This window comes from Sus scrofa, chromosome 2 (assembly GCF_000003025.6).
Source record: "Sus scrofa isolate TJ Tabasco breed Duroc chromosome 2, Sscrofa11.1, whole genome shotgun sequence".
Classification (NCBI taxonomy): domain Eukaryota; kingdom Metazoa; phylum Chordata; class Mammalia; order Artiodactyla; family Suidae; genus Sus; species Sus scrofa.
In genome coordinates, this window is record NC_010444.4 from 49239761 (window position 1) to 49254882 (window position 15122).

Here is a 15122-nt window from a genome sequence, read left to right on the forward strand (position 1 = left end):
TGCCTATCTACATATACCTGGGGTATGTCAAAATCCCTGTGCTACAAAACACCCATTTGCAAACATCTGGCAGCCTACCTATGACCTAATAGAGTAGGTCTAAATATAAATAGCATTTGATTCGAGGTTTGAAAACAGATAAGCTTTGATTTAAACAAACGAACAAAAAAGTTAAATTAAACCAAAGTTAAAATAATTAAAATTAAAAAGTTAAAATAATTAAACCGGAAAATTCCCATGTGGTACAGTGGATTAAGGATTCAGTGTTGTAACTGTGGGACAGGCTGCTACTGTGGCGTCGGTTTGATCCCTGACCTGGGAACTTCCAATTTAATTATCTGTATAAAATAAAAAACAATATATTTAAAAAGTAAAATGGGGACCCCTCCCATGTCTTATACAAAATTAACTTAGGGAGTTCCCTGGTAGCTTAGAAGTTAAGGACTCAGTGTTGTCATAGCTGTTGCTAGGGTTACTGCTGTGGCTTGGGTTTGATCCCTGGCTCGGGAACTTCTACATGCTGCAGTCTTTAAAAAAAAAATTAACTCAAAATGGGTCAATGGCCTAAAACAAGAGTAAACTATGAAAATCTTAGAAGAAAATATAGGACTAAAATTGTAATGACCTTGAATTTGGCAATGGATTCTTAGTTATGACACCAAAGTATAGGAAACAAAAGAAAAAATAGATAAATTTGACTTTGTATGATACCTACATGCAATGGAATATTATGCAGCCATGAAAAAGAATGAAGTACTAATGCATGCTACATCATAGATCTATCTGGAAAACATTCTAAATGAAAGAATCCAGACACAAAGTGTTGTATGAGACAGAAAGTAATTGGTAGTTATCTGATGCTTAGGGGAGGGAAAAATGGGAGTGATCACTGTATGAGTTTGGGGTTTTCTTTTGGGTGATGAAAATATTTGGAACTAGGTGGAGGGGTAGTTGCACAACATTGTGAGTGTACAAAATACTACTGAATTATACACTTCAAAATAGTTCAATTTATGATATGTGAATTTCACTTAAAAAATAAAATGGAGAAGGAACATATAGCTGTCTTAAAAAACAGAAAGGCTATCACACAAAGGTAGATTTTATTTTTTTCTGGGTATTTCTATAGAGCAAAATAGGAAGTTACAGGACAACCCTGACATAATAAGGAAGAATTCTCTAACAATGGGGTTGTTAAGCAGTGGAATGAGCTGCCTCCCAAGGAAGTTTAATAACTCGTTACTGAAAATGATCAAGTTGGATGATGAGCTCCCAGGGAAGTTATAGAGAGGATTCATAGTTGAGATGTGACTGAAGCTTTTTCAGTTTAATTATTTCCAAGAGTAATCTGTTATGGTCCCTATATCTCTGCAACTAGGCTGATTCAGTTTAACCATAAGCAATTTGCAAGTTAACTCCCCAAGTTAAAGTACTCCTTCCAGAGTTTCGGTTCTTCTACTGCAGCCCAACCCTCTCAAACTGTAAGTGAAAAAAGTGCCACACAGAGGAAATGATCAATGAGAGCAAACTTTCAGGAGCTGAGATACCAAATCGCTGAACTCTCAGTTCAGAGTTCAAGCCACGGCAGCTTCCTGCTGGTGGTTGGGGTAAATTGTATGCTCATTCATTAAACGTATATATATATTTTTTTAGGGCTGCATATCAGCATGTGAAGTTTCCCAGGCTAGGGGTGGAATCAGAGCTGTAGCTGCTGGCCTACACCACAGCCATAGCAACGCAGGATCTGACTCGAGTCTGCGACCTAAACCACAGCTCACAGCAATGCCAGATCCTTAACCCACTGAACGAGGCCAGGGATCTACCTGCATCCTCATGGATGCTAGTCAGATTTGTTTCTGCTGAGCCACAACAGGGACTCCATCATTAAACATATTTGTTAAAGCACTTACTAGACAAAGTCTGGTAAATGGTAAGAGTTAAATCCTCAATATTAGTGATAATGAGGAACAAAGATTATCACATTTGCAAACCATGGAGATTCCCAAAACTTCAGTCTACCACTTATAACATAACCTGCTACTAAAACTTCATGAGATACTAACAGAGGACAAAGCAAGCTCATCTGGGTGCTTCACTAGCCAAATTCCAAACGATCAATAAGAGGTGCCAGTAAAAAGAAAGCGACCCAGGTAATTCCTAGATTGGATGATGAGATCCACTAACTCATTTTAATTGCATTGTTTAAACAAGGAAGTTAGAAGTCACCACCTGCTCTAGCCGCAAGAGCATGGAACTGCTGCAAGAAGCGAAAGCCTAGGCAGAAAGGGCTCTCTTGGGAGAGGCAAGCCTCCTCCCTCGGACTCTGCTGTCCCTGGGCAGCTCAGGAGGATCCCGGGGATGCCGCGTTCTTCGGAGGAATCCAGCCTCCCCAAGCGCTCCGGGGGAAGCCCAGGCCAATCGCCCCCAGCCCACCCAGCACTAAAGCACCAGGCCTCTGAAGATTGCGCAAAAGCCTCTCCCTCCTCCGCCTGCTCGGTGGCATGTTCCTAAAGTTCCCATCTGCACAACATAAACAGGAAACGTGCAGCAAAAGCCCTGGCGGTGCAAATTCCATGCTTCCAGTCGAGGGCGGGAGAATCTCGTCTTGGGAAGGGAGGTGTGTGGGGGGAGGGGAAGCAACAAACTTGCCAGGTCACCCCTAGACCATCCTTGTCTTCTCTTCCCAGACCCTGAAGGAGTGGAGAAGGCGGAAGGAAAGGCACCCTGCTTTAGGAAATATAGGGGAGGGGGACGTGGGTCGCGAAGGGGCAGCCAAGCCTCAAAGTGAACCACTCCGAGCAGCTGCAGTGGTAGCGCGAGATGGGAATAGGCCCGAAAGCCCACTCCCCAAACCTGGAGGTCACAGCAGCCAACGAAGGGTGAGGGTGGGGGTGGGCCCTCCGCCCGGGCTCGGGTTACGGAGCCAGCGCGGGTGGGGGAGGGGGAGGAGCGGGTGCAAAGCGCGGCGCAGGCGCAGAGCACGCCTCGGTTGTCAAACATGGCTGAAGTGCCGCCGCTGCAGCTACTGCTGCTGCAGGGAAAATGCTGAGCCCTCCCGGGCCTGGTGGGCGGCGGCGGCGAGGGCGGCGACCGGCACCCGCTTCCCCAGCGCGGCGGCTGCGGCCATGGCCCGGCTGGCCGACTACTTCATCGTAGTAGGCTACGACCATGAGAAGCCAGGTAAGGGTGTGGGGCGGGCGCCGCCCCCGGGCCTCCCCACCTCCGCCCCCCCCGCCCCCCGCGACTGCTGTCCAGTGGGCTCTGCAGGGCCGAGCGTCGCGGTCGGGAGGCTGGGAGGGCCGGGCCGGACCCGGCCTCGGCGGAGCGGGCTCTGGGCGTCCGGCCTTCCTGGCTGGGCTGAGCCTTGCGGTGGGCGTGAGGAACCGGCACGAGGGGATGGGGGAGGAGGAGGAGGAGGCCGCGTCCACCCGGTCTGGGGCGGCCCAGCCGGGGTGAATCTGGGTGCCGCGACCCTCGCTCTGAAGCGGGCCGGGTACCAGGGGCAGCGCTCTGGTGCCGGCGGGATTGGGCTAGGACCGCTGGGCTGGGAGGGCGGGAGCCAACTGTGCTAAGTTCCTTGGGAATAAACTTCTGCCCAGCATCCTGAGTGAGTAACGAGTGACGCAGGGGGCTGTCCTCTCCAAAAGGAAGTGCTGAGAGTCCAGTGCTACCTCACCCCCGCGCTGGTAGGGGCCGGTCTAGTCACCGGGCCGGTGAACGCGTGGTACCGGGGAAAGGGAAAGGGTCCATGAACTTCTGAACATTTCTAGGAAATGCTCCCTTTTCTTTCAGGACAAATGCGATGGTTATTTCAGAATGATTCTGAACACTGTCTTTTAAGTAAGGACAGTCAGCAGATCCCTGAGGTTTATCTTGTTTTACTGTAATGTGTGTTTTAATTGTTCTTTTCATTCATCGCAAAATTTTCCTCATTGGAAACAATCTGGCACATGCATTGCATTTTAATTGGTTTTCCGCAATTTAAGAGAATTCAGGATTAATGCATGTTTGTTTGCTTTGTATTACTGTGTAGCTAAGCACAATGTAATACATTGAGTTGGGGAAGTACACTCTATCTATATCAGGGAAGTTCTGAAATTCATTTGCAGGGAATTTCAGGTCACCTAGACAGTCCCTTCATTTTTCAGAGGAGATGCTGAGATTGTGTTTTGCTGATGGTTACAGCATTTGTAGCGTCAGAATACCATTGTTCTACCCACTCTTGGTCAACTGCCCCTTTGACTATTCCTCTCCTAATAACTTCCTTTAGTGGGAACCTTTTATATCTTTAGTCTTTCACCACTCTTCACCTGACTGAGGTTAACAAGAGAAGGGAATGCATGGCTCCAACATTTTGTTACCTTTTAGTAATTTTGCAGTTTGCTGTCTCTTTCTAACCCAGATTAACAATATGGAGAATAGCAATGTATTTTTAACATCATTTCAAATTTATTGACGTTATTTTTTCTCACTTAAAAAAATTGAAACAATCACAAACTTGTGGAAAACTTGCAAGTACAGTACAGAGAACTTTTTTTCTCCCAAAACCATTTGAGAAGTTGCTGACCTGATGCCTGCCCTACCACCCCAGAATGCTTTAGTGTGTATTTTCTATAAATGAGGATATTACCCCCCATATAATCACAGTACAATTATCAAAATCAGGAAGTTAACACTGACGTACTACTACATCTAGTTCTCACACTGGTTCAAGTTTTGATGATTATGCTACTAATCTCTTTACTGGCAAAATGATCCAGCTCAGAATTATGTATTGCATTTATTTGTCATAGGACATTCTCATCAGAGATGGCTTTTGAGTTCAGTTGACCTTTAGGAATTTGCTGCTTTCATGCTTATTCTTGATGTTGATGAATTTCATTAAGTTTTCATTTATTTTCAATACATTTTTGGCCATCTGCTGCATGACTTCAATCTGAAACGATTCCTTCACCTTCTCTTGACTCTCATAACCTTGACCTAATGAAGATCTTAGAGCTGTTATTTTGCAGTATGCCTCTCCTTTGGGATTATCTCTTCTGCTGTGATTAGATACACACAGATTATGTATTTGGGCAGGAATATCACAGAAGTGTTGCCCATTGCATTCTATCTGGTGTACAATTTCAGTTTGTCCTATTATTGGGGATTTTCTTTCTTTCTCTCTCACTTTTCCCTTTTGTGGCCACCCTGTGGCATAAGGAGTTCTTGGGCCAGGGATCAGATGCAGTTGCAGCCTACACCATAGCTGTAGCAACACCAGATCCTTAACCCACTATATTGGGCCAGGGATTGAACTTGCATCCCAGTGCTCCAGCAATACCGCAGATCCTGTTGTGCCATAGCAGGAATTCCCATTATTGGTGATTTTCACTTTGATTACCTGGTATAAGCAATGTCTACTAGGCTTCTTCACTCTAAAGTTAATATTTAAAGAGTTCCCATTGTGGCTCAAAGGTAATGAACCTGACTGGTATCCATGAGGACACAGGTTTGATCCCTGGCCTCACTCAGTGGGTTAAAGGATCCGGCACTGCCTTGAGCTGTGGTGTATGTGGCAGACTTGGCTCAGATTGCACGCTGTTGTGGCTGTGGCTGTGGCCGGCAGTTGCAGTTCAGATTCAACCCCTAGCCTGGAACTTCCATATGTCATGGGTGTGGCCCTAAAAAGACAACAAATAAATTAAGTTAATATTTAATAGTTAATTAATAAATGGTTTTTGTGAGGACTGCTTTGAAACTATGTAAAATCTTATTTTCCATCAAGCTTTTAGTGTGTTCCTTTATGTAATTATATCTGAATAGATTCATGGCTTTCTGGGTTATATTCTTTTTTTTTTTTGTCTTTTTGCCTTTTCTAGGGCCACTTCCGTGGCATATGGAGGTTCCCAGGCTAGGGGTCCAATCGGAGCTGTAGCTGCCAGCCTACGCCAGAGCCACGGCAACTCGGGATCCGAGCCACGTCTGCAACGTACACCACAGCTCACGGCAACGCCGGATCCTTAACCCACTGAGCAAGGGCAGGGATCGAACCCGCAACCTCATGGTTCCTAGTCAGATTCGTTAACCACTGTGCCACGATGGGAACTCCTTGTGGGTATACTTCTTATCCCTCTTAGACTCTCACACGATATTGGGCTGCTTCCATGGGAAAGGAGGTGACCTCCTCACTCTGTTTGTATCCACTGCCCCATGCCAGGTTGTCCCTCTGCCTTGACATCCTCCTTGGAGAGCTTGGACTATGAACTCCTTTGGCCATTCCTCCCCATGTGGACCATGTCCTTTTTTCACTTGGGCTCTAATAACCCTTATGCAGCCCCAGGGCTGTAATGACTGTTCTCCATGCCACAGTAGGGAAAGGGAAGGTTGTGTTTTTTTTAAGTAACAAAATCCAAAAGCTATTATAAATTGTAGACTCTCCATAGTTCCTGTTGTGGGTCATCAGGTTAAGAACCCGGCATGGTGTCCCTGAGGATTTGGGTTCAATCCTTGGCCTCGTGCAGTGGGTTAAGGATCTAGCATTGCCACAAGCTATGGTGTAGGTTGCAGATGCAGCTTGGATCTGGTATTGCTGTGGTTATGGCTTAGGCCTGCAGCTGCAGCTCTGATTTGACCCCTAGCCCAGGAACTTCATATGCTGCAGGTGTAGCCTTAAAAAGGAAAAAAAAATTGTAGAATCTCCATAGCAAGATGTAGCTTTTATTTATTTGTTTTTAACTTTGGATAGTTTTTCTTTAATCATATTTATTGAAGTATAATATACATGCAGTAAAAGTCACCTTTTTAACTGAACAAGTTCAGCAAGTTTTGATGGATGTATACATTAAGTGTTGCCACTGTCACAATCAAGATATAGAACACTTCCTTCCAAAAAGTTCTCTGTGCACCTTTGCAGTCATTTCCTTTCCTAGCCTCTGGCAGTCGTTGATCTATTTTCTATTCTTAGGTTATTGTCTTTTCTAGAATGTCTTATAAATGAAATTACATAGTTTTTTTGTTTTGTTTTGCTTTTGGGGGCTGCACCTGTGGCATATGGAGGTTCCCAGGCTCAGGGTCCAATCGGAGCTACAGCTGCTGGCCTACGCCACAGCCACAGCAGCTCGAGATATGAGCCGAGTCTATGACCTACACCACAGCTCGTCACAACACTGGATCCCCGCTCCATTGAGCAAGGCCAGGGATTGACTAGTAACCTGCAACCTCATGGTTACTACTCAGATTCGTTTCTACTGCAACACAATGGGAACTCCTACATAGTTTTTTTATGTCTGGCTTTTCTTACTTAGAAAAATATGTTTGAGACTTCTCCATCTTGTATATATTGTCAGTTCCTTTTTATTGCTGAATATAATAGGATTTGTTTATCCCCTCGCCACTTGGTGGACATTTGAGTATCTGGTTTTGGGCTATTATGCAAATATTCTGAACATTTGCATACAGATCTTTGAAAGTTCATAGGGTTTCATTTCTCTTGGGTAGATACTTAGGGGAAGAATTGCTGGGTCATGTGATCATTGTCTATTTAACTTTACGTGAAACTGCCGAACTGTTTTCCAAACTGTCTGCTACCAGCAATGTCTGAGGGCTAGTCTTTTAAATTTTATTTGTATTATTAAAAAAATTTAACCATTTTTGGGAGTTCCCATTGTGGTTCAGCGGTGGTGAACCTGACTAGTATCCCTGAGGACTTGGGTTTGATCCCTGGCCTTGATCAGTGTGTTGAAGATATGGTGTTGCCTTGAACTGTGGTGTAGGTCACAGATGGGGCTTGGATCCCGCGTTGCTGTGGCTGTAGCCTAGGTCTGTGGGTGCAGCTCTGATTCGACCTCTATGCTGGAAACTTACATATGCTGAGGTACAGCCCTAAAAAGACACACACACACACACACAACCCCTCCCCCCCATTTTCAATGGATATGTGGTAGTATCTCATTGTGGTTTCAATTTGAATTTTCCTGGTGGCTAATGATGTTGAGCACCTTTTCATGTGCCTATCGCATTTGAATATTTTTGTGAAAGAGTCTGATCAAATTTTTGATCTTTTTTTTATCAGATTGTTTGGCTTATTATTTTTATGTTAAAAAAATTCTAGATACAAGTCTTTATTAGGTATTTTGCAGATACTCCAATCTGTGGCTTGCCCTTTCATTTTCTTAACAATAGCTTTTGAAGAGCAAGTGAATCACTTTTTAGACATTTGGATAGTTTTGTATCTTGAGTCGTATCCTTTGCGTAGTCCTTTTTATGTAAAAACTTATTGGAAGAAAATCCACTATATCTATGTACACTTTTAAGTGAAGAATAAACCTAATTGATTTTGCAAACCTTTCTTATAAAGCTTTCTTCAGTAGTTAGTATGATTTTATTACCTACATCTTTCTAAAAGGTAGTCATAATAATATGATACTGAAATGTTCTATATTTAATTCCATAGTGTTCTTGAAATTATTCATTCAACATACTACACTATTTTTGTTTCTAAAGTATCTTTTCAATTAATATTTTTTGGTTGATTTTTTCATATTTATTTATTTATTTATCTATTTATTTGTCTTTTTAGGGCTGAACCCTTGGCATGTGGAGTTCCCAGGGTAGGGGTTGAATTGGAGCTCGCTGACGTACACTGCAGCTCATGGCAATGCCAGATCCTTAACCCACTGAGCGAGGCCAGGGATCAAACCTGTGTGTTCATGGATGCTAGTCAGATTCGTTTCCACTGAATCATGATGGGACCTCCTCGTATCTATCTTAAAGTTGAGTCGAAAGAAAAATACTCCTGTCTTGAAAAACTACTTTTTTTTTTTTTTTGGTCTTTTTGCCATTTCTTGGGCTGCTCCCGTGGCATATGGAGGTTCCCAGGCTAGGGGTTCAATCGGAGCTGTAGCCACCGGCCTACACCAGAGCCACAGCAACGCGGGATCCGAGCTGCGTCTACAACCTACACCACAGCTCACGGCAATGCCGGATCGTTAACCCACTGAGCAAGGCCAAGGGATCGAACCTGCAACCTCATGGTTCCTAGTCGGATTCGTTAACCACTGTGCCATGACGGGAACTCCGAAAAACTACTTTTTTAAAAAAATAAATTTTATTGGTGTATAGTTAGTTTCGGGTGTACAGCAAAGTAATTCAGTTTATGCATATACAAATACCCGTTCCTTTTCAGATTCATTTCCTACATAGGTTATTACACAGTAGGGAGTAATGGATTATTCTGTGCTATGCAGTAGATCCTAGTTACTTATCTTTTATATATAGCAGGGTGTACATGTCAATCCCAATCCCCTCATTTATCCCTCCTGCTCCACATTTCCACTTCGGTAACCATGAATTTGGTTTCAGAATCTTTTGGTTTCTGTTTTTATGTTCTTTTGTATCATTTTTTTGTTGGATTCCACATATTAGTGATCTCACGTGATATTTATCTTTCTCTGTCTTACAGCGACACTCTGTATCACTTAGTATGGTAATTTCTAAATTCATCCATGTTGCTGCAAATGGCATTGTGTCATTCTTTTTATGGCTGAGTAATATTGTATATATATGTACCACATCTTCTTTATCCAATCCTCTGTTGATGGACATTTAAGTTGCTTCCATGTCCTGTGTATTATAAATAGTGCTGCAGTGAACATTGGGGTGCATGTATCTTCAAAATACGGTTTTCTCTGGATATATGCCCAGGAATGGGATTGCTGGATCATAAGGTAGTTCTATATTTAGTTTTTTTAAGGAACATCCATACTGTTCTTCATAGTGGTTGCATCAGCTTTTATTCCTGTCAACAGTGTAGGAGGGTTCCCTTTTCTCCATATTCTCTCCAGCATTTCTTGTTTGTAGATTTTTTGATGATGGCCATTCTGACTGGTGTGAGGTGATACCTCATTATAGTTTTTTTTTTTTTTTTTTTTTGTCTTTTTGCCTTTTCTAGGGCCGCTCCCACAGCATATGGAGGTTCCCAGGCTAGGGTTCTAATCGGAGCTGTAGTCATTGGCCTACGCCAGAGCCACAGCAACTTGGGATCCGAACCGTGTCTGCGACCTATAGCAGACCGTGCTGCAACCGCGGCAACCCCGGATCCTTAACCCACTGAGCAAGGCCAGGGATCGAACCTGCAACCTCATGGTTCCTAGTCTGATTCGTTAACCACTGAGCCACGACAGAAACTCCCCATTATAGTTTTGATTTGCATTTCTCTAATATTTAGTGATGTTAAGCATCTTTTCTTCTGGTTTTTTTTTTTTTTTGCCATCTTTTTTCTTTGGAGAAATGTCTATTTTGGTCTTCTGCCCATTTTTTGATTGAGTTGTTTGTTTTCTTTTTGATATCAAGCTGCATGACTTGTTGGTATATTTTGGAGATTAATCCCTTGTCAGTTGCTTCCTTTGCAAATATTTTCTTCCATTCCATGGGTTCTCTTTCATTTTGTTTATGGTTTCCTTTGCTGTGCAAAAGCTTTTAAGTTTGAGTAGATCCCATTTATTTTTGTTTTTATTTTCAGTACTGTAGGAGGGGATCAAGAAAGGTACTGCTGAGATTTATGTCTAAGTGTGTTCTGCCTATGTTTTTCTCTAAGAGTTTTATAGTATCTGGTCATATGTTTACATTTTTAATCCATTTTGAGTTTATTTTTGTACATGGTGTTAGAGAATGTTCGTATTTCATTCTTTTATATGTTGCTCTCCCAGTTTTCACAGCACCATTTATTGAAGAGGCTGTCTTTTCTCCATTGTCTATTCTGGCCTCCTTTGTCATAGCTTAATTGACCATAGGTGTGTGGGTGAAAAATTACTTTTATAAACTAGAAAAAATAGTTAATACATACTGTTTGAATTGTATGTAAACAAGAGTGCTTGACAGGTAGTAGGTGTTTAATAAAGATGTATTGAATGAATACACAATTGCTGAACATATGGAAAATGCAAAAAGCTATAGAGAAGGAGGGAGGGAGATGGGTAACGAGGGAATTTTTGTCATAGTAGAACTATGCTGTATCTTGACTGAATGGTGAGTACATAAACTTACAAAGGTGATGGCATTGACTAGAACCAAATATACAAACACAAATGAGTACAGTAAACCTAGGGGAATCTGAATAAGAAAGTAAATTGTATTAATGTCAATATCCTGGTATTGATTTCTTACTCTCATTTTGTAAGATAATTATCGTTGGGGGAACTGGGTAAAGAGAAATGGGATTTCTGTATTATTTTTTACAGTTGTCTCAAAATAAAAAGTTTAATTGAAAATAAGTTATAGGAAGTTCCCATCATGGCTCAGTGGCTAACAAATCTGACTAGGAACCATGAGGTTGCAGGTTCGATTCTTGGCCTTGCTCAGTGGGTTAAGGATCCGGCGTTGCCGTGAGCTGTGGTGTAGGTTGAAGACACGGTTCGGATCTCGAGTTGCTGTGGCTCTGGTGTAGGCCTGCGGCTACAGCTCCGATTGGACCCCTAGCCTGGGAACCTCCATATGCCGCGGGAGCGGCCCAAGAAAATGACAAAAAGACAGAAAAAAAAAAAAAGAGAGAAAATAAGTTATGAAAAAGTTAATAAAGATGAAAGATGCCCAGAATAACCTTATTTTTTCCTTAACATTGATGACGTAAGTAAAGGTTACTCTATAAAATTCCAGAAAAATATACTCTTTAATAGCTAAATTATTGCATTTTGTGGGTATAATAATAATAATGAGTATTATAACTTTATCAGTCACTTTATTATTGGATATTTAACTTGTTTGCAGTTTTATGCTTTTCTAAATACTGCTGTAATGCTGAAGAGAACATAGCTTGAAAATCACTGATTTTTTTATGACAGTGACAAAGTTGATTTTGATAATTTGTGGTTTGTGTGTGTGTGTGTGTGTGTGTGTGTTTTAAAATGGCTGTACCTGTGGCATATGGAAGTTCCTAGGCTAGGGGTCAAATTGGAGCTGCAGCTGTTGGCCTACGCCACAGCCATAGCAATACCGGATCCGAGCCACATCTGCGACCTGTGCTGCAGCTTGTAGCAACACTGGAACCTTAACCTACTGAGCAGACCCAGGGATCGAACCTGCATCCTCACAGACACTATGTTGGGTTCTTAACCTGATGAACCTTGGCAGGAACTACTTTGTTTTTTGTTTTTGGTCATGTCCGTGGCATGTGGAAGTTCCTGGGCCAGGAATCAAACTTGTGCCACAGCATTGACCTGAACCGCTGTTGTGACAACGCTGGATCTTTAACCTGCTGAGCCACATGGGAACTCCTGATTTTGACAATTTGAAATTAAGACTTTATTTTCCAAACTTTGCGTTAAGTATTACGGCAGGAAAGTGAGGAAATTTCATTTGCTTTTAGTAGTTCCTTAGCCAACTATATTTTTCTTAGCCAACTATATTTTTCTTATAGTTTTTACTTTCTGGAGTCAACTATCATGATAATTTGAGGTTCTTGCATTGCATTCCTTTTTTCTGTTTTGTTTTGTTTTGTTTTGTTTTGTCTTTTTAGGGCCACACCCACTGCATGTGGAAGTTCCTGGGCTAGGGGTCAAATCAGAGCTCTAGCTGCCAATCTACACCATAGCCACAGCGACGCAGGATCCGAGCTGTTTGTCTTTTTTTTTTTTTTTTGTTATTTCTTGGGCCGCCCCTGCGGCATATGGAGGTTCCCAGGCTAGGGGTCGAATCGGAGCCATAGCCACCGGCCTACGCCAGAGCCACAGCAACGCGGGATCCGAGCCGTGTCTGCAACCTATACCACAGCTCACGGCAACGCCAGATCCTTAACCCACTGAGCAAGGGCAGGGACCGAACCCGCAACCTCATGGTTCCCAGTCGGATTCGTTAACCACTGCGCCACGACGGGAACTCCTTGAACTGTGTTTGTGACCACAGCTCACAGCAATGCCAGATCCTTTAACCCACTGAGTGAGGCGAGGGATTGAACCCACGTCCTCATGGTTAGTAGTCAGATTCATTACCAAGTGGACTCATGATGGGAACTCCACTTCTTGCATTGTTTCATATCAACTTGCTTAAGCATATTAGAGAAAGCATTTGAAATATTTCCTGGGCATCTCATCAGTTCTATTTAAGCAGTACAAGTGAGATAAGCTAAAAGGTATATTTATGCATAGTACAAAGTGTCATAGTTTGAGACATTTAAAACATTGATAATTGTTTATTATTGAACCATTGTAATTCATAGTCGGCTTGGGTCCCTGTGCTTCTCCATTCTGTAGTGAAGTAGTTGGGATTTCTTGGTTGCTCTTTGTTGCCAGTTGTCAAGAACCATTTGGGATTCACTGATTTAACAAGTATTTATTGCTTTCCAGGCATTGTGCTAATTCCTGGAAGAAAAATAAATGAGTAAAAAGTAAGATTCTATCGCTAACTCAGTCATTAACAGAGGCAGTCTTGAAATAATTAGTGACGAATGAAGAGATGGATCCACTTTATTACTCAGGGAAAGAGAAGGCTTCTTATGAGAAATGATGTTTAAATCAAGTTATGCAGGATGAATAGGCATTTTCCAGGTGGAAAAAAGGGTTGAGGAGATTATAGGCAGAGAGAAAAACGTAACTGTGTGAAATATCTTGTTGCAGGAATGGAGAGAAGTATAATGTACATGGGAGTTGAGGTAAGCTTTGATGCTGGAGTGAGTTGGGGTCAGATTACGGAAAGTTCTGTATGTATTAGGCTATGGAATTTAGCCTTGACTCTGTAGACACTGGGGTCTATTGAAAAGTGGAGGTTCTTGGAAAGCAAGAAACAACGTAGAAATATGACTCAATGACAATGGACTGGAGGGAGAAAGACCAATGTGAAAAAACTCAGGAGCTTTTGTAGTGAGAATAGAAGGGAAGGTATGGATCCTAGAGAAATTTGAAAGTTCAGATTCACAAAATTTAGGAGTTCCTGTTGTGGTGCAGTGGTTAACGAATCCGACTAGGAACCATGAGGTTGCAGGTTCGATCCCTTGGCCTTGCTCAGTGGGTTAAGGATCCGGCGTTGCTGTGAGCTGTGGTGTAGGTTGCAGACGCGGCTCGGATCCCGCGTTGCTGTGGCTCTGGCGTAGGCTGGCAGCTACAGCTTCGATTGGACCCCTAGCCTGGGAACCTCCATATGCCATGGGAGTGGCTGAAGAAATGGCAAAAAGACAAAAAAAAAAAAACCAAAAAAACAAAAAAAAAAAAACAAAACCCAAAAAACAAACAAATTCACAAAATTTAGTAATGAGTGGATGTGAAAAATGAAGGAGAAAGAGTAGTTGAGGGTAACAGTTCCTAGCCTGGGAGATTGGGTAGGTGATGATGCTGTGAATGCTGATGGGCAGTTTAGAAGAAGAAATGAATTTGGATGTGGAAAAGAAATGCTGAGCTTAGTTTTGAATGTGTTGAATTAAATGTGCCTGCCTATAATCATTTAGGTGTTTAGATATGTAGGCCAGGAGGTTAGGAGAGAAGTCATGATTAGAAATTTAGTTTGGCAGTTAGCAGTGAGCCAGCTGGGTGCCAAAAATAAAGAAAAAATGAGATTGTTCAGGAAATGTATAGAGTGAAAAGAGGAGTAGCTTAAGAGAAAATTCAGTATTTAAGGGGTAGATAGAGCGATAGCAGCCAGGAAACTGATTAAGAGTGGTCAGATGTATTGTAAGAGAACCAGGGTAGAGTGATATCATGGAAACCCTGCATGTAGAGAATTTTGAGCATGAGGAAATGATGAATAAATGTGAAATGCTCTGAAGATGTCACATATAATGAGGACTGAAAATAGTGTCTTAGTCTATTGGGGCTGCTATAACAAATTACCGTAGACTAAGTGGCTGAAACAATGTTTATTTCTCACCCTTTTGGAGGCTGGGAAATCTTAAGATCAAGGCACAGGCAGATTCAGGATGGCATAGATGGCCATCTTCTCACTGTGTCCTCATATAGTGGAAGGGGCAAGGGAGCTCTCTGGGGTCTCTTTGATAAGGGCACTAATCCCATTGAGAATTCTGCCCTTATATCCTGGTCACCTCCAAATACTACACGTGGGAGGTTAGATTTCAACAGATGCATTTCGTAGAGAGGACATAGACATCCTCTGTCTTCGACAAATAAACTCATAGACTTGGTAATTAGGATAGCGATTTT

General features: G+C 42.4%; 1 protein-coding gene across 2 annotated transcripts in view; it reads left to right on the top strand.

The window, feature by feature from the left end:
- The window catches only part of SBF2 (SET binding factor 2), a 449069-nt gene continuing 436925 nt past the window's right edge, over nt 2979–15122 (top strand). The window contains exon 1 of one of the 2 annotated variants that reach the window (XM_003122980.5): nt 2979–3180. In XM_003122980.5, the coding sequence (XP_003123028.2) occupies nt 3126–3180 (55 nt within the window). In that variant the 5' untranslated portion in view covers nt 2979–3125. The remainder of the gene's footprint in view (nt 3181–15122) is intronic. The other variant, XM_005661131.3, reaches the window with a different exon arrangement.